Source organism: Pygocentrus nattereri, chromosome 18 (assembly GCF_015220715.1).
Source record: "Pygocentrus nattereri isolate fPygNat1 chromosome 18, fPygNat1.pri, whole genome shotgun sequence".
Lineage (NCBI taxonomy): Eukaryota > Metazoa > Chordata > Actinopteri > Characiformes > Serrasalmidae > Pygocentrus > Pygocentrus nattereri.
In genome coordinates, this window is record NC_051228.1 from 5,995,457 (window position 1) to 6,018,560 (window position 23,104).

The 23,104-nt window shown below is 40.4% G+C and overlaps 1 protein-coding gene across 2 annotated transcripts in view; it reads right to left on the reverse strand.

Annotated features, from left to right (window-relative positions):
• Positions 1–23,104, reverse strand: part of dscama (Down syndrome cell adhesion molecule a) — a 162,723-nt gene that overhangs the window by 26,447 nt on the left and 113,172 nt on the right. For both annotated transcript variants that reach the window (XM_017707733.2, XM_017707732.2), the window contains exons 12-18: positions 15,862–16,076; positions 13,398–13,494; positions 13,160–13,288; positions 8,395–8,562; positions 6,084–6,154; positions 4,014–4,254; positions 1,305–1,451 (exon numbers count right to left, since the gene is read on the reverse strand). In XM_017707733.2, coding sequence (XP_017563222.1) covers positions 1,305–1,451; positions 4,014–4,254; positions 6,084–6,154; positions 8,395–8,562; positions 13,160–13,288; positions 13,398–13,494; positions 15,862–16,076 — 1,068 coding nt within the window. The remainder of the gene's footprint in view (positions 1–1,304; positions 1,452–4,013; positions 4,255–6,083; positions 6,155–8,394; positions 8,563–13,159; positions 13,289–13,397; positions 13,495–15,861; positions 16,077–23,104) is intronic.

Below are 23,104 nucleotides of genomic sequence, written 5' to 3' on the forward strand. Positions count from 1 at the left end.
GCTGTTGGTCAGTGTTCTTTGTTCAGCGCTCAGTGATGATAATACTCACAACATGCTCAGAATCGAAATAACGTTATATATCCACCCCTAATGTTACGTGACATAATGTCTTGAAAACGATTGTTACTGATAAAAAAAGATTTGTTACATAAAACAAGCTCAGCATAGTAACCAGCTCAGTTCCTATAGTGAGCAGAAAGGCCTCTCTCCTTCTGTCTGAAGCTGACCATGGGAGTTGAAGTTTATACTGTCTATATTTTCTCCTCTTTTTCCCCTCCTTTCCTGCAGCAGACTGGAAACAAGCCACTGTCTCCTGAAGGTTCACTCCATTCAGGTGCAAGTTCTACATGTGATCTAAACACAAACATGTGGGTTAAGACTGTTACTCCGTTGTGTATTTGTATCACTGAACAGAGGACTATATGATGCAGTATTTTAATAGGTGCTGAAAACAGCCCAACAGGCACTAGGCAGCATGCCCTTTATGGATTAAGAAATAAGCTACAGTGGGGTCCACTAAAGCTGGGAGCGTTAATGATTAACCATCCATCCATTTATACAAGCTTAATCAGGTCCAGTTTCAAAAAAGCATTACTTTTGCCGAGATGGCACATTAATGTAATTGAATCTATTAGTGTTGCCCCCTTTTTTATGGCAGGGCACTAAATTAAAGTCTATTCTGCCCTCTGGTGGTGGTAAAATACTGAGTTCATAATTATATACAGTATCATTCAGCAATACACCAGACCACTCAAGATTATATCTAAGAACATAACATAATACACGTACATTCACTGGTCACTTTATTCAAAACCCACTCTTGAAGAACATTTGTTTGCACGGTTTGTGTTAGTTATCCTTTAGTCCTTCATAGTGGTCAGATTCTGACCACAGAGCTGCTCTTGTCACAGAAGAGAAGAGGTTGTCATTGCAACAGAAAAGGTGGCGCATACTCCCTGTTATAACCCTTGATTTCAGAAGATATGGTGGAAAAACTTTTGTACACATGGTGTAAATAGTGGACCTGAAAGGGATGTGGAACCAATAAAGTTTCCAATGAAGTGGATGCTGTGTGTGTGGCACGTTCTATAGACATTTACTCATGATTAAAATGCTACGCTTCCGGTTTGATCACCCATGATAAAGAATGCCATCTGACTTTTTTGCGTCAACATCTCATTAATTCGAGTAAGGTACTCAGCCTTTGGCTAATCCCTGCTTTGCAGATGTATTTATAACATCCTAAAATGTTAACTCTCTGAAAGATACATGAATGTTGGTGGATGTCAGAGTCTCTGCTGTACCTCCGTCAAGTAAGTTGGCCCAGTAGATGATGCGAAAGCCTTGCAGGACGCCGTTTAGAGCTTCCTTGGCTGGAGTCAACCACGACAGTGAGATGGTCTCTGGAGATGTGGCTGTGGCCTGAACTTTCTCTGGAGGTCTGCTGGGCACTGAGTAGTTCAAAAAAGAGAAAAGAAATCTTTAAAGTTTTATGCGTTTGGGAAACTATCAAACTTGTTTCTTAGAATGCAAATAGTGATGGAGTCCGGCTCAGTTTGGTGATTTCTCTCCTCTAACAAACCTGATTCAGCTTAGCAGGTAAAGACCACGGTTATTTGGAGTGTATGAGCAGGATGCTCACCAAACTACGGTGGACTTCAGCTCTCCAGGCCTGAGATGGGCAACATCGATGTGGATGAGTTTGTGACAGACCATTTTGGTGGCTGTGACATAGACTCATAAATATATCCCTTTTTTTAAAATTAATAGAGTCAGTGAATATTTGTAACTAATCAAACTATGGAATCCAAAACTTGGTGCAGTGTGGCCTCTAGAGGTGAGGTTACAGATTGAATACTGCTCCCTCACCCCTCACAACCACTTTGGCTAATTTTTTTTTTGTCTATTAACCAAGAAATATGCACACAATGTAACAGACAACAGGTATTTTCAAGTTATGTCGAAAACTGAAAAACGTCAAAAATGAAGATACACTGTTAGAAGTAAAGGTACCATGATTCGTTCATCAAGGTACAATGTAAGTGTTCCCTCAAAGGTGCAACAGCGGTTTTAAGGTCCAAATGTGTACCTTAAATAAGTTTTTCCCAGTGGAAAAGTAGACATTTGTATCTGTTGATAAACTAATGTTTTAAAAGAGAACAATACAATTAAAAGCCTGGAGACGAGACGGCGTCCGTGGAGTCAGTACAGCTTGAAACATATGATTTCAGTGGATGATGGCTCAGTTATATTCCCTGACTAAAGGTACTGAGATGTACCCCTGAGGGTCCCCCACAGTGACAAAAAGGGCTGCCCCAGTGACAGTGTCGTACCTTTTTTTCTGAGAGTGTACGAGGTTTTCTTCCAATAACAGCGATATGGTTCAGTTATTTGTGATTTTTCTCTCAGAATCAGACAAATGTCATATGATGATGTAAGTGTATAAACATTAGCAGTGTTGGCTTGTAAGACACAGTACTGAGCAAAAGTCTTAGGCAGCCAAGAAAACTAGAAATCTTGGAAGTGAGAAAGTGTGTTTTTGCCAGTTTATTTGCTTTTATTCCTACGTGTTGTTTTCTAACAGATAAATGTTTCCTGTTTAATTTAATTGTTTATTAAATATCATTTTATCTATAATGTACTGTTTAATGGAAATGCCTGGCATAGTCACAGCAGACCAATATATTTAAAATGCAATACAAGATAAATTGATCTGATTATTAACTAATACATTCATAACAAAAATGCCTCTTCATTTGGGCCACATGATTTAGAGATTTGCAGCTTATGTGTAACTTCACTAAATGACGACTTCACACATATACATATCCACAAAGATCAATACAGTAATGTTAATGTCTGTTAATGTAATTAGTTGTTTTTTTCCCAAGTAATCCTGGATCATTTCTATTCATGATAAACGGTTCACACAATGAAAAGTGTTTCGGAACAAATCGGAAAAAAAGTCTTTTGTTTTTGTGTGACAGCGAATACACTGTAAAAAAAGCTGTTTGTTCTAACTTTAATGAGTAAAAGTTAACAGAACAATACATTCAATACATTCAGTTAGCTGATTGTGTGAAGCTCAGCTTAATTAAATTAAGGCAAATTCTAACATTCGTTTACACTGTATAGAAACCATTCTACTGAACTAGTTCAAACCGCAGTCCTATTAAAAGAGTATTAAAAAAAAAAACAATAGGTACTTACACCTTACATATTTACAAGAATTATCAATGATCTCTTTAAAGCCAATATATTATTTAACACAGAAATAAGCTACACATATACATAATTATCATTTACAGGGTACTTTCTTTCGCCCGATGACTGCTGGGATAGGCTCCAGCATCCCCCCCCGCGACCCTGACGGAGAAGCGGCTTAGAAAATGGATGGATGGATGGATGGAGGGTACTTTGTATTTTTTTAAAAGTCAAATTAAACATTTTTGATTTACCGTAAGTTTAATTTTTAAACAAAAAAAACTAAAAAATGCTGCTCCACATTTTCATGTCACTACCCAACACATAGTTTTTTAGTTCATAGGTGGAGCCTTATTTTAGCCACACCCCTGCATTTTAGAGCATGAAGTGAGACTGCATCCCTGTCCCTCGTGTCCACATGGTGAGCAGTTAGATCCTTTTTTTGAGAACGTTTTTTTGAGTTCTGCTTAAAATGAGCTAAAATTGTCACTACCAAAATATCTGGGAAAGTTTTTGATAGTGTTATAGAAGGTTCAATTTTTATTAATAAAATGTACATAATTAATGTATACCGTTACTCAAAGCAAAAGAATTTCAGTCTAAAGCCTACATCAGTTAAAAGTCTGAAATGTGTTTTTAACTCTGACTTAGAACCAATTCAGTAGAATGATCCATATACAAATGAGAAATTCTACTGTTCACAGAATTTTTTTCTGTTTAAATTTTAACAAAAGAAAGCAACTTCAGTTCTGGCCAGTAGGGGGTCAGTGTACCTCCTGCTTTCCCTCATGCTCCGTTTGTGGTCTTACCGTCTTCCATAGTAGTGGCTCGGACTTCGCTGGACGCTGGGCCGGGGCCTGCGCTGTTGCTGGCCTGCACCACCACCTCATACTGAGTGTATTTCTTCAGGTTGTTGAGGGTCAGCGTTTCGGTCTCGCCTGTGCTCTCTACACTGATGCAGATGAACTGGTGACTTCCGTTCATCGAGTGCTCTCTGTGGCATACCTGATACCCTCGAATCATCCCATTTTGGAGGTGTTTCTGAGGAGCCTGAGAGAGAGAGAGAGAGAGAGAGAGAGAGAGAGAGAGAGAGAGAATACAATAGGTTATAACTTCATATTATATGAAGCAAAATACTAAAATTCCTTTTAATAATCATCTGTAATCTAAACTGGTTATATTGTATATTGCAGATGTCGGCAACACACGGCTCCAGAGTCACATGTGGCTCTTTTACTGCCCTGTTGAGGCTCCACAGCTGAATCAGATTTGTAGGTAATAATAAAATAATCCTCCTTTACAGTAAAATAAAGCTCTGCTGATCCTTCAACACAGTTTAACAGTAAATGGTCTTAAATCCTGGAGTTAATGTAGACCTGCTAATTCACCCTTTAACCCTGAAGATCAGTGCAGACTGCTGATCATCATAGCAATGCAGACAACAGTCCTGCCTAGCTAGTAGCTACGAAACAGCAAAGAGAAAGATGTAAGTCAAACATCCATAATATGGAGACGAATGGACTTATTTGGGTTTATAAACACTCAGCTGGCTTCATGAAACGTTTAATCTTCAATAAGAACCTGTCAAACACCAAAAAACTGCAAAGCGGTAGTCAACTTCACATTCGCCAGGTTCTTGTTTGAAATCAGCAGTTACATTCTGGCATCATTTAAGGTGGATTGGGAAAATCTGAACAAGAAGCTGGCGAATGAGAAGTGACTTCAGCTTCAAAATAGTCAAACATTGAGAGACATTTTACATGAAACTTGTTTCACTTCTGAGGAAAAGTTTCCTGCCAGAGATGCGAGAAAAGCATCTATAGCTGATCTAAAGTTTAAAGCAGAGCAAAGTAAGTCTGCGTTTTCATTTATATTTATAACTTTAACCTACACTATGACATTAGCACACACTGAGCCTTATTTACAGCCAAGATGGTGAAACGATACTACAATAAAATGGACATGAAATGTTGTGGCTCCCAAAGGGGTTTGGTTTTTGCTGAAACTTGACCAAAAGGCTCTTTTTACATCTGGGTTGCCAAACCCTGTGGCAGTGTTTTGGTCCCAGTGGGGAAAGAGTACTTAAGTTATTTATTGAGAAAATACTGACTCCTTGTTTTATATTAATATTAGGCTTACAGGAAAAAAGTCCAGGTTACAGGAGATTTGTTAGCCGTAAGATAATGTAAGCTTACCTATAATGTAATGTAAACATTACATTACTTAGACTGGCTGACCAACGTACCTTCTCAATAGAAAGAACAGCTTTAGGTTAAATAAATAGACGTTATTTAACTAAATATAGCTATTTAACTAAGATAAAGTAGCTAGTCAGCTAGTTATTTCCTCAGGCTGATTGAAAGAAGAGATTTTTTAAATTTAAAAACGCATTGCATTAAAAATAAACTCAAATTAAGCTAAAATTAGTATTAAAGAATTATAATGCACAGTACTGCACTGATATCACAGGGAGATTCACTCAAAAGAGGCCCTGAATGAACTGAACTTAGCAACGTGCAATGAGCTCCTCAGTATATGGAGCTTTGAGCAAGCTGGGGTGCCCCTGCATTGGAGTGATGAGGTAGGCACAGGACAGCCGTCACGACGTTTAACCTCCATTTGCAACCTCCGGGTGTTGACCCCCGTACCCTTTCATGTGTCTGCCAGCATCACATGTGATGCAAACAATTACAAATACACATTGAGGTTTGTAGCTTATTTTTCTGGTTCAAATTGCTTCATCCTAATGGGAGTTACGACAGATTATTCAGGGCCTATTCGAGTGAATCTCCCTGTAGTTTGGGGAATTTGGTCCATTCCACCTCTGTTTGATCTCCACAAAACAACAAGACAGGCTGGATGAAAATGCACTCTTATACCTTCCATGTAACTTTGATGCTCTGAGAAGAAATCGCTTCAAGAGTCACATCTTGAGGTGGACCTTCAGGATCTAAAACACATAAACAATCACACTGTAACAGCAGGCAGCGTCTCAGTAACAGAGCAAAACGATACTGAGACTTTTACACATGACCTATGAAAATGAATGTAGACCAGCCCTGGGAGTGTCTAGATATCAGCTTTTGAGGTTTCATTGGTAGTTTGAAAGAAAAGTGATGCGACATTCAAGACAGTGTTAATCCAATTGTCTTACATTTTTCAAGGACAATACAGGCCTACTGTCCTGCCAGGGAAACACTGCAAAATCACATCAACAGCGCAGTCTGGAGAGCAGGGCTGCTTATAAGTCAGGTTTTTATTGTAAACATAAAATGAGTTTCCATAACAAACACACTGTTAAAGTCTGCATGTGAGAAACCCAGACAGAGTGGGAATTCTCCTCTCTACTAGTTCTCTGTTTAATCCACAGCTTTAGCCTACCTCTGATTGATGTCAAGCAGAAAATATGAAAATGAAAATCATAACCAAAACCTGATACACTAAACAATGTTAAATCATGACGAACATGTTTGTGTATTGATAGAGATATGATAAGGGCCTCAAGGTACAGGTAGTCCAGGGGTCCCAGAATGCCTTAATATGACCCCGACTAATGTCCTACATACATTCTTCAAAACAAAGGTTCCTAACAGGTTCCTGGCTCTAGTGCATGGCTTTAGGAGAAACCGGCAAGTGTTTTAGAACTGTTATGCTATACAAGAGATCCTTCTAACATTAAAAAGTTTGTCCACCTTTTAAAGAACCATATATTAAAAGGTTTTATGAGAACTAAAGGAGGTTCTTATATGGCATGGCTGCAAAGAACCATGGGCATAGAGCTTAGGGAACCGGCTATGTGACCAGAAGGTCGCCGCCACATGACTGAGGTGTCCTTGAGCAAGGCACCTAACATCCAACTGCTCCCCGGGTGCTGCGGATAGGGCTGCCCACCCTGGACAAGTGTGCTCACTGCCCCCCAGTGTGTATGTGGCGTTTCACTTCACGAAGGGGTGAAATTTCCCCACTGTGGGACTAATAAGGGTCACTTAATTAACGTGATCTATATCTGAGAACATTCTGAACACATCATGCCCCTGAACTGACCCACAGGTGCAAAAGAGCATCGCTCCACTAGGCCTAGTTTTACGGGACCGACACCAGCTGCACGGCTTTTATCACGATAGTGTCCATGATACGGGTTGCAGTGATGTTAGAGTGACATTTAAGTAATCAAACATATAATTTTGGAAGCATGTATAAACAGCTATTCAGCAAATGCCAACTGTTTTTCTAACAGCCTTAGTTTTCTATTGAGATACGCACAGAAAAGAGTCTGTATTCGCTGCTCATAATCATAATTAATCATAATCTGTGGCTTCTCATTCCTTCACATACATCCTGTAATCCAGTACACTGGATTTGAAATAAAGCAGTGACTATGCAGTTAGAATGCAGTTCTATTTAAAATGTACTGAACATCCATAATAGATCGTACAGAAACCACAGTTTACATATAAACACCTACAAATAATGTGTCGTCTCAAACAAGTCTTTTTTATCTCGAGCTGAGTAATGAATAATACTATTTTGCACCACTAGATGGCAGGATTGCAGTATATTTCCAATATGTTTATGCTTCGTGCCTGTTTACCAATAAATATTTTAGGCTAATATCATCTCATTATCCCTCACTATCCTTTACTGTTATCATCTTATTTTCATTATTTTAGTTATTTCATTTTATGGCTGATTTTTCCCCTCCCAGTTATTTATTTGTTCATTTATTATCATTTATATTGTTATTTTTGTTTTATTTATGATATGATTATTTCATTATTTGAATTAATTTAATGTCCTTTTGTTTCATCTTCCTTTGATTTGATAAATGTTTAACTTTTAATTACACCTTAATTATTGTTTCATCTTTTCTTTAGATTTTTCTGTATTTTTATCATTAATGTTTCTTTTTTTAGACGGACCTGATTTGAGTAATTTTTATTATTAAATTTACCTTCATTATTTGATGTTATTACACATTATCAAACCCTTTTTCTGTATCAACCTGCAACATCGTGAATAAAGTCACCGTCATTGGTTTCTAGGATCCGATAAACTCCCTTTAAACTTATTGGATCTTTAGCATTCTACAAATATGAATCAGACCATAAATAACTATGAAGCATAAATGACCGTAAAATCATCGTTTGAATACGCCTTATATGTTTCGCTGTCATGTGATTTGGGTGTTACCGGCTTCATCTGTAGTCACTGTGAGCTCGTTGCTGGGTTCGCTGTCTCCAATGTGGTTCTTGGCGAACATGCGGATGTTATAGGTGGACGACGGGTGGAGCTCGATGATGGTGGCCAGATTCAGAGTGGGGGAGACGTCCCGGGTCCTGCGAGCTTTGTCCCAGGTAGCTGTAAAACACAGAGCAGGATGAAGAATTAAAGCAAGGAGAAGTTTTCAACTCCTGTTCTTGAGAAGTACAAGAGTTCTCTAAGATGCATCGCGATGCAGTCGTGAACGATTCTGAATCGATTCACAAATCTCAAAAACTGATTTTCTAAATATTCAATTTATAATGTAATGTTGACGAAACGCAGAAGGTGGAACTTGGGATGTTGGTTAGTGTAGTGGTTAACACCTCTGCCTTCTACACTGTGGACTGGGGTTCAATCCCCCACCTGGGCAAACACCCTACACTATACCAACAAGAGTCCTTGGGCAAGACTCCTAACACCACCTTGGCCTGCCTGTGTAATTGTAAGTCGCTCTGGATAAGAGCGTCAGCCAAATGCCATAAATGTAAACTTGGACATGCGGAAGTGCAGCGCCCGGACAGTCTGTGGCGTCACATAACAGAAACACACATGGGTGAGCAAGAAATCTGACCAGCACCCTCTGCATTAAAGCCAGGTCAGGTCAGGAGTCACAACCCAAGTGTTAAGACCCCTTTTGTCCTTTGAACACAAATCAGACCACCTTGACAGCCGCAACATTTAATGTCCAGTATGTCTCAGTGTGTGCTAATGTCCTAGAATAAGTTAGGTTAATAATATAAACGAAAACACGGACTTCCTTTGCTCTGCTTTAAGCTTTAGCTCTGCTATAGCCACTTTCCTCCCATCTCTGACAGAAAACTTTTCCTTTGAAAGTTGAACAGTTTCTTGTAAAATATCTCTCATTGTTTGGCTGTTTTACGAGGCTGAAGTCTCTTCTTATTCTCCAGCTTCTTGTATGAATTTTCCCGTTCCACCTTAAATTCTGACTGAGGCGCCGATGCGGCAATCGTTTAAGGTGGAACGGGAGAATTCGAAAGAGAAGCTGACTTCATCTTCTTTTTAGTGTTTTCTCTCGTTGCAGATTTAACTTGCCAGGAAACCAACTGTGTCGCTTATGGATGCGAATAACGCATCGTCGCTATGTGGCCTACAGTCTCCACGCCTGTTCTCAGTCACTGCGAAACAGGGTTTTACTGACACAGCGATCCACCGGCTCTCGAGCCCAACGAGACCAAAACCGAAGTTATAAAATCACTAAAGAAAACGGGCAGGACGGCTGTAACATGCTGCGTGGACATCCACCGCCACTGGATCTTATTTCACCGTAACTGCCCATTTTATCTCAGATGAGCGGCAGCAGCGTTTAATGTGCTCCAAACAAGAGCAGTGAATGAAAGCCTTCCTGTTCACTCGCCACATCACTTCCACTTGTTTATAAATAAGAGATATGGGCAGTAAATTCATTATGAATCATTACAAATGACACAGTGAGATAAAAGAAATCCTGTATAGAAAAAAAAGATGCATCGATAATCGTTTTATAATCGCATCTGAATCATAATCGAATCGCAATACAATCGAATCGTGAGGTGCCTAGAGATTCCCACCCCTAGTTCTTATAGTAAAGTCTGTGAGTCTGCAGTCACTTCTAGAATGGAGAGAGACCTGTACACCTGATACTGAAAGGCCAATAATACAAAAAAAAACATTGAAATTACAAGTAAAATCTGAAAACTGCATATACAGTCTGTGGTTTGGCTCAAACAACAAAAGAAGTCATTTTTCAGGTGCGCACATCTAAGTCATACATTTACCAACTTTTATTTGAATGGTGGTTAAGATTAAGTGACCCTTATTAGTCCCACAACGTGGAAAGTTCACCTCTGCATTTAACCCATCCGTGAAGTGAAACACCACATACACACTAGTGAATACACACACACACTAGGGGGCAGTGAGCACACTTGCCCGGAGCTGTGGGCAGCCCAATCCGCTTGGGTTTTGGGGGTTGGTTGGGTGTCTTGCTCAAGGACACCTCAGTCATGTGCTGTCGGCTCTGGGGATCGAAGGCTGGTTCCCTAACCTCCAGCTCATGACTGCCCCTAGTCATGGTGGGACATAATACAGCCTCCATGGTGAGTGCGACAAGCTACCCCATTCCCATTCATCTTATTTTAAACTAGTGAAGTGCCCTCTCCTACTATTATAATGTATCTGGTAGTTCTGGCAAGGTCGTAATAACCCAACAGGATTTAGTGGCTGCAACTAAAGGCGCCAGCCACCAGGGGGCTCTGCAGGCATGACTGCGAATGGGATAACACAACTGCAAAAGAGCAAAAGAGCTTTTTTTTACTCTGCATCTAACTTCACCTTTAATCAATAAGAGCCATTTTATGCAGAGTTTGGCCACTTCCTATTTCCCCCATTATATCACAATGAGCGAGTCCTGAATGAATGGAAGTGAATGGAACTAAATGGCTAAAAACGAAATGTTAAAATAGCTTCTCATCACTTGCCCAGAGCTTCCCATTAATTTTAGGAAGTATTTTTTAGGTATTTTAATTTTAGAAAGGATGTATTTCAGTAAAAAGGCAAAGAAAACATACCGGTGTGTTTCCTTTTTTCTACAGCAAACGGTTATGAGCAGTACAATGCTAGCATTACTGCCACTGAGTGCTGATTGGTTGGTGAGAGGAGAAGCTCACTGGCTGTTTGCGCTCACAGACGTCATGGACATGCATTAGGTGCCGTTTTAAACTCGAGTTTAAAAGCTCTTAAAAATATATCAACAGCATTAAAACATTCTGTTGTTCTATGTTCAAAACATGAATGCATTCCTTCATCTTAAAAATGCTGATGCATTTATAAACTATGACTTTGCTCAAGTGCTCCATTTTAACCCATTCAATTTGGACTCACTTGGGAGCGCCCTCTAGCACTCTAGCGCCTTCTAGTGTTTTACAACTGTTATGTTTGTTCACCTTAAAAGAACCATTCATTAAAAGGTTTTATGAGAACTAAAGGCGGTTCTTGTATGACATGGCTAAGAACCCTTTTTAAGAGTATGGTTTGGTATTTTCTCTACTCTAAGGCTGGTAAAAGTGACCGAAATCCATTTTTTAGGTCGTTCACGTCGTCTTCTTAACGTGATCTATATCTGATATCATTCTAAACACGTCATGCCCCTGAACTGACCCACAGGTGCAAAAGAGCATTGCTCCACTAAGCCAGCCTAGTTTTACAGGACTGCATGGCGTTTGTCACAAAAGTGTCCTAGATACAGGTTACAGGATGGGATTTATTCCCATTATTCCCGTTTATATTTTGGTGTGCTTATTGATCCAGTGCTTAATGACTCTAATGGCTCTAATCTGAAGCAGTTAAAATAGCTAAATACAGCTGCTAAATTGGCAAGAAGAAGAAACAATTCCCACTGAAATCAGACTCAACCTGTTATTTCACCTTTTATTAGGAAATTATTATTAAGACCCATGATGTGTTTTAATGAACGTGTTTCTAATTTCCTTCCATTATTTTTGCATTATATTGGCCATTTTTCTATACTAATGTTGGGAGCGTGGGTTGGGCGACATTTAATAGTGTATAGCGCCACCTGCTGCTTGTCTCGAGTGACTCTTGCACATGCACTTTGCAATAATAATAATCAGTCAGTCAGTCCTCATAGGCTCATAGGCTGCCCTGCATCTCTTTTTAGAATATCCTTAAAGTAAATATGATTTTGAATGTGCCAATTTGTTCCAGTGCTTGTCTTGCTTGAGAAGCTCAGCCATGGTGGAGTGGCGCTGGAGGGGCGCTGACAACTCAGGGAGCCCTTATGTCTCTGTTACCTACTGGCTCTCCATTCAAGTTAGACTGTAATAGCTCGACTTGACGGAGTCTCTGCTGCACTCTGTTACACTGTGTACTGTAATCAGTCTCTCTTCACAGAACTAGCCATCCTCTGTGGTCTGATGCTGTTGCTTCATACTTCATCTGCCTCGATCGGGTGCCCACTGCTCGCCAACTTTCTGGACCAGTTTGACCACCTTCCCACTGTACAATGCTGTGCAGACCTCACCTGCATGACACTGACCCTCCTGATGATGCTGCTGCATTTTTTTTATCATACAATTTGTTTCCCCATTTCCATATCTTACACTAACGGTCCATTCTCTGCTGTTATTGTTTGCTATCCGGTGTTGACCAGAGGAGGATGGGTTCCCCCTTTGAGTCTTGGTTCTTCTCAAGGTTTCTTCCTTTGGCTTCTCAGGGAGTTTTTCCTTGCCACTGTCGCCACTGGGGGCTCGGACCTGGATTTTTATCTGTAAAGTTGCTTTGTGACAACATCTGTTGATGTTAGATAAATGCAGAGGTAGATAAATAAACTCTTACTTAACTTGACCCTAGTAACAGCTGTGTTGATCCTGTGCGCACATAATCATGATGAAGACTGACTGTTCAGACCTCTGTGTATTGGACACGCATCAGATTTCAGTGCCACATATGAAAGTGGACCAAATCTGAAGTGAAACTGTCATACTGTCACACACAAACCAAATATGAACTAATATGAGGAACCAAACTGAATCAGGGCAACTTTTACCAGCCTAACCCGGTTCTCCGGAAAACCCTGTTGATTAACTGAACAAGTTGAATCAGGTGAAGGACCGGTCATTCATTACTATTATGTAATCGCTCAATATATGACAACAGTGAGTACACTAGGCTATACCTGATTTATTTTTGCACTCAATATCGTAGCCAGTGATCGGGCTGTTCCCATCAAACCCCATCGTCCAGCGAAGGGCAATGGTCCTCTCCTTCACCTCCCGAATCTCCACTTTGGGAGGCTCTGGGGGCTCTGAGAACACACACAGTGGAAAAAAGCCATCTTAGCAGAGCAACAGGATAACGTAAAGAGATTTTCCCCACCGATATTAATGACACTCAAGTCATGCTGGACCTCCTACCTTGAACTGTAAGCTGAATAATCCCTCTGTCTTCACCGTAGGAGTTGATTGCATGGCAGGAGAAAAAGCCAGAGTCCTCCCTCAGAGTCGGGTAGATCTAGGTGGACAGAAATTGATTTTAAAAGTCCCAATTTCACTTTTAATCTGCATGTGAAATGAACTCGAACACTTTGTAGGATTCCTGTAATACCGTTTGTAGCCTCTAGCTGGCAGTATTGCAGCATATTTCCTCTAGAATTGAGGGCTAACCCTTAAATACTGCAGATTTAAGCAGTGAGAACAAAAGATCCCACTGTGTAGTTACACGTCAATAACATTATTAATAACACATCAATAAAATATTTAACAACACTGTAACAACTGATGATTTATTCAATGTTACAGATAGATTACATGTGTATTAACTTCAGTTTTGCCTCTTGCAATTACGCAATTTTTAATACACTAAAGATCAGAAGTATTTTTTACATATTACATGTGTTTTACATATTTACTGTGGAATAACTGTGTTATAACAAGGTAACCTAATCACATGACAATTGCCATTCTATAATTACCACTCTAATTGCACTGTACCTATATAACAACTGAAGTTGATACACATGTGTAATTACATAAGCTGTGCTTCTGTCACAGTGACTAAATCATTAGTAGTTACATGGTTGTTGCATATGTTGTTCACATGTAACTACACAGTTATGAGAGAGACTTACTATAAAGTGGGACCAAACAAAAGCATGATGTGGTTTTATATTAAGGACATCTCACTAGTACCTTCTTGATACAAGCAGAGAAAATCTGTTGACTTTTAATTCATACCATAGTTGTGCTTGTGAGCAAAAGAAGAAACCTGATTTGTTGATGGAGTTACTGTTGCGCGTACAGCATTTTACAGTCACTCTATGTTCTCGCCAGTGTTTTCTCAGTGTTTGGCACAACTGAAAATCTCACACCTGTCGACACAAGACTATAAATCTAATGTAAATATAAGTCAGTAGGTAACCAGGTCATTTAATGACAACTGATTATATTGAAATACTATAGTAAAACAACAGTAGTAACTCTATGACCTCTTAAAGAGCTCATATCCTACACTTCTATTAGAATTTTAGAATATAATATTTACATTTACGGGATTTAACAGACACGGGATTTACCCAGAGCGACTTACAATTTGATCATTTTACACAGGGGGGTGACGGTAGTGTTAGGAGTCTTGCCCAAGGACTCTTATTGGTATAGAGTAGGGTGCTGCCCAGATGAGGGATTGAATCCCAGTCCACAGCATGGAAGGCAGAGGTGTTACCCACTACCCCATACCACATTTAGAACATTTGAATGGTTTTATATAGCAAAAATGGTCACATGACCATCTTCCAGCATCTATGTAACCCTTAGAATAAAACAGCCTGTCTTCGGCACTGTGCTTTTAAGACTGTATGTAATAAGCTCCATTCTGACCGGCTGCCATGTACTGTGCATTATTCAAAAACCTGAAATACTCCTTATAAATTTAACTGTTCATTATCATTAAGACATAAACAAAGTCATTCACAGTGGTTCGGCGTCCAACACTCCGTTCTAATGAAATTAGAACTGTTCACAGTGGTGGTGATAGGAACCAGACGTCTGAAGATTTTAACACCTCTTACATGCAGTGGTTATGAGAACACTGCCTGACTGTTTAACGATAGTTTTGCGAAAACATTTGGGCCTAAACACATTTTTAAAATTCATTCATGGTGGAGAGGTGCATGCAGGGTGTTTTAAGGCAAAATAGGTTGGATTTTCCACTATTTTACCATCATGAACATTACAACTAAAAAGCCGCCAACCATGCTACACGTGGGTTGTAGATATTATACCCCCTGGCTCCTGTCACCTACACCGTAAAGAAAGCTGAGTCAGCAAGTTTCAATGAACCACTCTGAATGACTTTGTTTACTTCTCAGCTACTTAATTCTGCAGAAATGTGGAAAAATCTGTGGAATTCCCTTCAAGAAGGATGTTAAGGGCTGATGTGTGGGACCACACTTCAATTCCTCGCTGTCATAAGTGCAGAACTCTTGATAAACTAGTCAATATATCTAATAATTTCTCATGTGAGGTTTGTTAAAGAAAACTTTTTAAGAATACTTTTAAATCATGTAACCTATTTCTATACATTTACTGGTTTTAAGTCATTTTATCTAGTGAAAGCGTCTCGTTCCATTTCACTGCAGATCATTTCACTTGTTTCAAATAAAATTCCTTGAAATAAGCGACATTATCTGCATTATTTTCCAATACAAGTAAAATGATCTGCAAATGGAATAAGTTTCTCAAGTAAAATGTACACAAATAGATTAAACAAATTCATACAATATTCTTACAACAACCTCACTGAGAAATATCAGATACATTGATTTGATTACATAAATCAAGCAGGCCAACGCGAACACCAGCGCTGCCCTATCGCACGTACCTCTAGCGTGGAGATGACCTCTTCGCCAACCTTCTTAACAGTGACCGTGTGCCTCCACATGTCCGGGTTGATCATGTGGGACTGCTTCTCCTTCTCTACCTCCTTCTCCCACCGCACCATGATGGGCTTCTCACCGTGCGCCTTACAGCTCATCTCGATCTTCTCGCCCTTCGTGGCCAGTGTGTTGTTGGGGTACGATGTGATCATAGCAGGGACTGTGAAATAAAGGCAGGTAATCAGATGGAGAAGCACCCTAATAATATCTCTAAGACCTCTTCGTGGTGGGGAGGTTCATGCAGACCAAAACAGCTCTTTTGCAAATGTACCATCATCGTATGTCTGGTTCCTATCACCTCCACTGTAAAGACATCTGAGTTGGCAAGTTGTTCTAAAACAGAGCATGTCATGCCGAACTGCTCTGAGCTACTTTGTTTATATGTAAACCACTGAATTCCGCAGAATTGATGAAAAATGCCTGGCAAAGGGAGATTAGTTTAAAGAATATCATTTAAACCCTGCAAAAAATGTTATCTTGTCAATTTATCTCAAACATGATCTTAAATACAGTCTATAAATGTAATATTTCTGCTGTTGAGAATATTGTAAGCTTAATTTAAGAATGTTTTCCTTATTCCTAGATGTTTTACTTCTTTTACATCATTTCAATAAGTAAAATGATCACACTACATTGGTAGATCATTTTAATGATCATAGATCATTAGAAATAAGTGCATATCCATCTCAAAATGGGAAATATTCAAAATATCCACTAGATTTGAGTTCAATTCACTTGACAAGATCATTTTCTTGCAGTGAAATGTTCTCATAGTTCTGCTGCCTTTAGCATTACTGTAAAACGTGGACATTAACAATAATAAAAACATACTAGAAGTAAACCTGTCCGAACATTCGACATACAAGTTTAGTCACATGTATTGAGTCAAATAATATATCAACACGCCCATTCCAGTTCCAGTTCTTCATTTTAAGGAGATATTTTTGATAAGTCAAACTGGAAATAAACATACAGAGAAAATGGGACTCCTAACAACCACCTGCAAGATCTAGACCACTAAAAAACCCTGTCAGATCAACAGCACTTAAAGCTTCCATCTTTGAAAGAGAGGAGAACATCAAGCTGCTTCAGATCTCAGAACATCCACAGGTGTTTCTGTCCATCTTTCCACTGTGAGAAGACCACTCAGTGCTATGGGTCTGAAAGGATGTGCAGCTGATCAAGAAGAACCTCACTGAGAAAAGGAGATGGACACATCGAACAAAGCTGAACAATGGACTGACCGCCCCAGAGTCCAGACCTCAGCACCACTGAATGGGTTTGATTACCTCAGAAAATGATCAACCAGCTTCTAAGACTGAATGGAAGCTGTGATAAAGGTAAAAAGTGGACACACTAAGCAGTGAAAAATCTGATATTTTGTAGTTGAGGCTTCTGTGTAATCTTCTGTAAAATGTTTGTTACTGGACATGGAATGAACTAAGTGTTGCGTCTGACCGCTGACCGGTTTGGTATAGGTGTTCTCTACATATGGTTGCTATATGTCACCCTGTCTGGTATTATAATACTGTATCTGTATGAAGTTAGACCAAATCTGATGTTACACTGCACTTCAGTACATCTCACACAAGCACACTCACTTCTGCTCTCTCACACAAGCACACACTCGTGTCCCTGGTCACTACAACGGCCATTTTACAGTGGGTTGGGTGTAAAGAGAGAGCTCTGCTGGGGAGGCTGTGTGCAGCACGGCGGGAGTGTGATGTTATTGAATGTGTCAGGTTAAGGGCTGCAGCCGTTTACGTCTCATCTCATATTCACCTCGGCCTTTTTTCAGCTGGACTCTGAAGAACAACATGGGATTGACCTATCCCGTTTACACCTCACCAACAGATACACTCATTCATAGCCGCTGTTTCTATAGCCTTATTGGAGCTGGATTCGTTTTACCTGAGGAGGCGCTATACCTGTGATTTTAGTCTAATATGAATCTGCCTGTAATGTGTAGTAATGTAATAACAAAAGCTGAATATAGACAACTACATCTCTTTTTCGGTGGTTGGACGGTGTAGTGGGTAACACCTCTGCCATCTTCGCTGCAGACTGGGGTTCAATCTCCCTACACTATACCAATAAGAGTCCTTGGGCAAGACTCCTAACACCACCTTGGCCTACCTGTGTAAAACGATCAAGTTGTAACTCTGCTCTGGACAAGAGCGTCTGCCAAAATGTAAATGATAAATGGCAACTGGGGAAAAAAGCTAATTGCTTTTTGTGATGGCCTAGTTAGAAGGAACACACTATTTTGTATCTGTGGAATGTTTTTTTTCATTCATCCAGAAGAGCATTTGCGAGTTCAGACTCTGGTGTTGGACGAGAGACCCTGGCTTGCAATCTCCATTCTCGCTCATCCCAAAGGTGTTCGATGGAGTTGAGGTCAGGACTCTGTGCAGGCCAGTCAAGTTCTTCCACACCAAACTCACTCATCCACGACTTTACAGACCTTGCTTTGTGTGCTGGGGCTCAGTCATGCTGGAACAGAGAAGGTTCTTCCCCAAACTGTTCCAACAAAGTTGGAAGTATACAATTGATTAAAATGCCTTGATCTGCTGAAGAATTATGATTTCCCTTCACTGGAACTAAGGGTTCTAGGCCAAGCCCTGAAAAACAACCCTATAGCATCATCCCTCCTCCACCAAACTTTACAGTTGGCACAGTGCAGTCAGGCAAGTAACATTCTCCTGGCAACCACCAAACCCAGACTCATCCATCAGACTGCCTGACAGTGTTCAAATCTACTTGCATGAGGCTACCAAGCTGTGAGAGTGAAGACAAGCATGTGCTCCGAGACAAGTGACGCTTTACCACATTTTCTCGAGCTGCTGCAAATACACTGCTCAAAAAAATAAAGGGAACACTTAAACAACACAATATAACTCCAAGTAAATCAAACTTCTGTGAAATCAAACTGTCCACCTAGGAAGCAACACTGACTGACAATCAATTTCACAGCTGTTGTGCAAATGGAACAGACAACAGGTGGAAATCATTGGCAATTAGCAAGACACACTCAATAAAGGAGTGGTTCTGCAGGTGGGGACCACAGACCACTTCTCAGTACCTTTCTGCTTTCTGGCTGATGTTTTGGTCACTTTTGAATGTTGGTGGTGCTCTCACACTCGTGGTAGCAGGAGACGGACTCAACAACCCACACAAGTGGCTCAGGTAGTGCAGCTCATCCTGGATGGCACATCAATGCGAGCTGTGGCAAGGTTTGCTGTGTCTGTCAGCGTAGTGTCCAGAGGCTGGAGGTGCTACCAGGAGACAGGCCAGTACACCAGGAGATGTGGAGGAGGCCGTAGGAGGGCAACAACCCAACAACAGGACCGCTACCTCCACCTTTGTGCAAGGAGGAACAGGAGGAGCACTGCCAGAGCCCTGCAAAATGACCTCCAGCAGGCCACAAATGTGCATGTGTCTGCACAAACGGTTAGAAACCGACTCCATGAGGATGGTATGAGGGCCCGACGTCCACAGATGGGGGTTGTGCTCACAGCCAGAGAACACCAGGACTGGCAAATTCGCCACTGGCACCCTGTGCTCTTCACAGATGAAAGCAGGTTCACACTGAGCACATGTTACAGATGTGACAGAGTCTGGAGACACCATGGAGAGTGATCTGCTGCCTGCAACATCCTTCAGCATGACCGGTTTGGCAGTGGGTCAGTAATGGTGTGGGGTGGCATTTCTTTGGAGGGCCGCACAGCCCTCCATGTGCTCGCCAGAGGTAGCCTGACTGCCATTAGGTACCGAGATGAGATCCTCAGACCCCTTGTGAGACCATATGCTGGTGCGGTTGGCCCTGGGTTCCTCCTAATGCAGGACAATGCTAGACCTCATGTGGCTGGAGTGTGTCAGCAGTTCCTGCAAGATGAAGGCATTGAAGCTATGGACTGACCCGCCCGTTCCCCAGACCTGAATCCGATTGAGCACATCTGGGACATCATGTCTCGCGCCATCCACCAACGCCACGTTGCACCACAGACTGTCCAGGAGTTGGCGGATGCTTTAGTCCAGGTCTGGGAGGAGATCCCTCAGGAGACCATCCGCCACGTCATCAGGAGCATGCCCAGGCGTTGTAGGGAGGTCATACAGGCACGTGGAGGCCACACAATACTGAGGCTCATTTTGACTTGTTTTAAGGACATCACATCAAAGTTGGATCAGCCTGTCGTGTGTTTTTCCACATTAATTTTGTGTGTGACTCCAAATCCAGGCCTCCACTGGTTAATAAATTAGATTTCCATTGATGATTTTTGTGATTTTGTTGTCAGCACAATCAACTTTGTACAGAACAAAGTATTCAATGAGAATATTTCATTCATTCAGATCTAGGATGTGTTTTGAGTGTTCCCTTTATTTTTTTGAACAGTGTACATCATCATCGGACAAATCAACATGCTTGGAGGAGAACACTAGCTGCCAGTTCTGTTACATCAGCTGTAACAGAGGCCTGCGCTGGGTAATATCACTGAGGGGCCACCAAGAAAGGAGGACCGACCATACCAATAATAGCTTAATTAAGTGACAGTAAAGGGGGTTTACAATGGCACTCTTTCTCATAAATTATTCAGGCCAAATTGAGCCTGAAATAAATAACAATGGCTGACGGCAGTAAAGGAAGATGCATGGCTTCTGATTGGATATGCCTTTTGAATCGGATGTCGCACCACTCGATTTTGACATATTGAATAAAAAGGCTTGATGAAAATGGCCAATATTGAATAAAATGGCCACAATTTGAGTACAAATTTATATGATCGCTTGAATATACGCTTATGTTTTTAGATTCCAAGCACATTTGGCAAATACATAATGTAAATGCGAATAGAACAGCAATGAGGTCTTTCTGTTTTTTCAGCCGTGTGACAGAAGGCACCAAATGACTAACGAGGAAACTATAAAGTTACATTTTTCTCATCAAAGAAATGAAAAACGTAACACTGAGATCAGACGATGAAGTTATAAAGACGAGGTCACATAATGGAGATTTCCATAGCTGTTATGTTAGGCAGTATGTTCTGAGCTCTGAGCTATTATGATCTAAAAGGCAGCCATAAAAGTAAACAAAACGTGGATGTGAGCTGATAAATGAGCCTTATTCACAGCGTTTCTGCAACATTTCGGTTTCAATTCAACAGGAGGATGGAAACCTGGCTAATGTGACCTTTAATCTTGTATACAAATTATATATATATATATATATATATATATATATATATATATATACATATATATATATATCTCAGCAAATCGGGTGCTACAGTTTCTGGTCCCACTTTATAGTAATGGCTGTAACTAGCCATTGTTACAGATGGATTACACAACCACTGCCTATGTAATTAGACATGTGTATCAACTTCAGTTTTGCCTCATGTAATTACACAAGTGCTTCTTAATAGCTGCAACAGCCTGTTCTCTTTCATGTAATTACACAAGAGTAATAACATAGAAGTAACTACATTTGTAATCAGACTGGAACAGCAGTTTTTTTCAGTGTCTGTAATCATTACCAGTTACATTAGTTGTTGCATATGCTGTTCACATAACTACACAGTTATTAGAGCTGCTTTCCTCCCATCTCTGCCAGAAAACTTTTCCTCAAAAGTTGAAAGTTTACTGTAAAATGTCTCTCAATGTTCGACTGTTTTACGAGGCTGAAGTCACTTCTTATTCGCCAGCTTCTTGTTGGAACGGTGCCCGCGGTGCCAGAACGTAAACACGGCACCATTTAAGGTGGAACGGGAAAAGTCGACATCTTAACCATTTTTCCCCGTGTTTGACAGTTGCAGATATGTTGTTCACATGTAACGACACAGTTACTACAGACACTTAATATAAAGTGGGACTCATTTTTTCATTAGGCTTAAAGAAGAAAGAAATGAGACTTTTGTCCAGTATTATTATGGCCGTTATCACGGTATCATCAGGGACAACTGTGATATTAAGATTCCTCACATTTTCCTTCAAAGTGCTGTTTGACATTGTGAGCAAGGCCGTTCTGCTATAATGACTATAGGCACTAATTACAGATCGGTATTTTCTTCATCACGCAGTCTGTATTCATAAACCAGAAGGAAGGGCCTACTTCGCCCTCCGTCCCATGTGCCTGTCAAGGTTATTTTGTATTTATTGCTGAAGAATACAAGCGAGTGTCTTTGTCTTATAGGAGTGAATGTACCCCCCCGGCCCCCCAGGCTGTTAGCTGTCTCCATCATGACTACATAATTGCAACGTTGATGTATTTCTTTAATATCCAGCAGAATTACAGGCAGCAGACATGGGCGCTGAAAAGCTGAATTTTCCTCCTGAGATCTAGTCACCCTGTCTGATCTAACATAGACTGCAGCACTCTGTCACGGGGCAGGCCCGATCCAGCACTTATAGTGTCTTGCTTTTGATCTATCTTTTCCACTCATTCACTAACAGACTGTATAGTAGAGCAGACAGGAGTAGTGCGTGCTGACCAATATATTGTCTATACCAGTATGTGGAGAACTTATCCCTGATGGAGTATGTCGTTTTCTACCCATTCAAAGAGAAAGGGACAAATTTAAAAGCACTGTTGTCATCAGTGACCTGCATATTTAGTACTTACAGTGTTTTTTCACTACAAAAGCTAACATTGGGAAAGAAGCTGTTCTTGAAACAGGTTATTTTATTCTTTAAAGATCTATAGAACCTCTTCTAGTCACCTTTGTAAGCATCTACAAACACATTTATCATGTTATAATGCATTCATACAGCATTATAAACATGGTTATACATATTTATAAAAATGAATTACACTGAATTACACTTTGTAGCCATGTTTATAACACATTATGAATTGTTAATATAATGCATTATAAATAGTGTTAATAACCTGCTATACCATCAGTGCCAAAGAAATCAGTCACAGCTTGGAGAGCGAGACAAATACAACGTTTATTTAAGAGAGATACTACGCTACAGTACAGTAATGCTGATTTCTGCTGGAGTTCTATTGGATATGCAGTGTTAAGTCAGTGCCAGGCTAACGGTGGTGCACATTAACAGTGGTGAACATTGACTTTCCCACATTGGGTGAAACTGATGGCAGCTCTAGTTTAAACTCTGACATCTGAAGCCTGTAATGAGCTTTATTGTGTTTTAGTGTTTCAGTAAATCCTTCAGTAAATCCTTCAA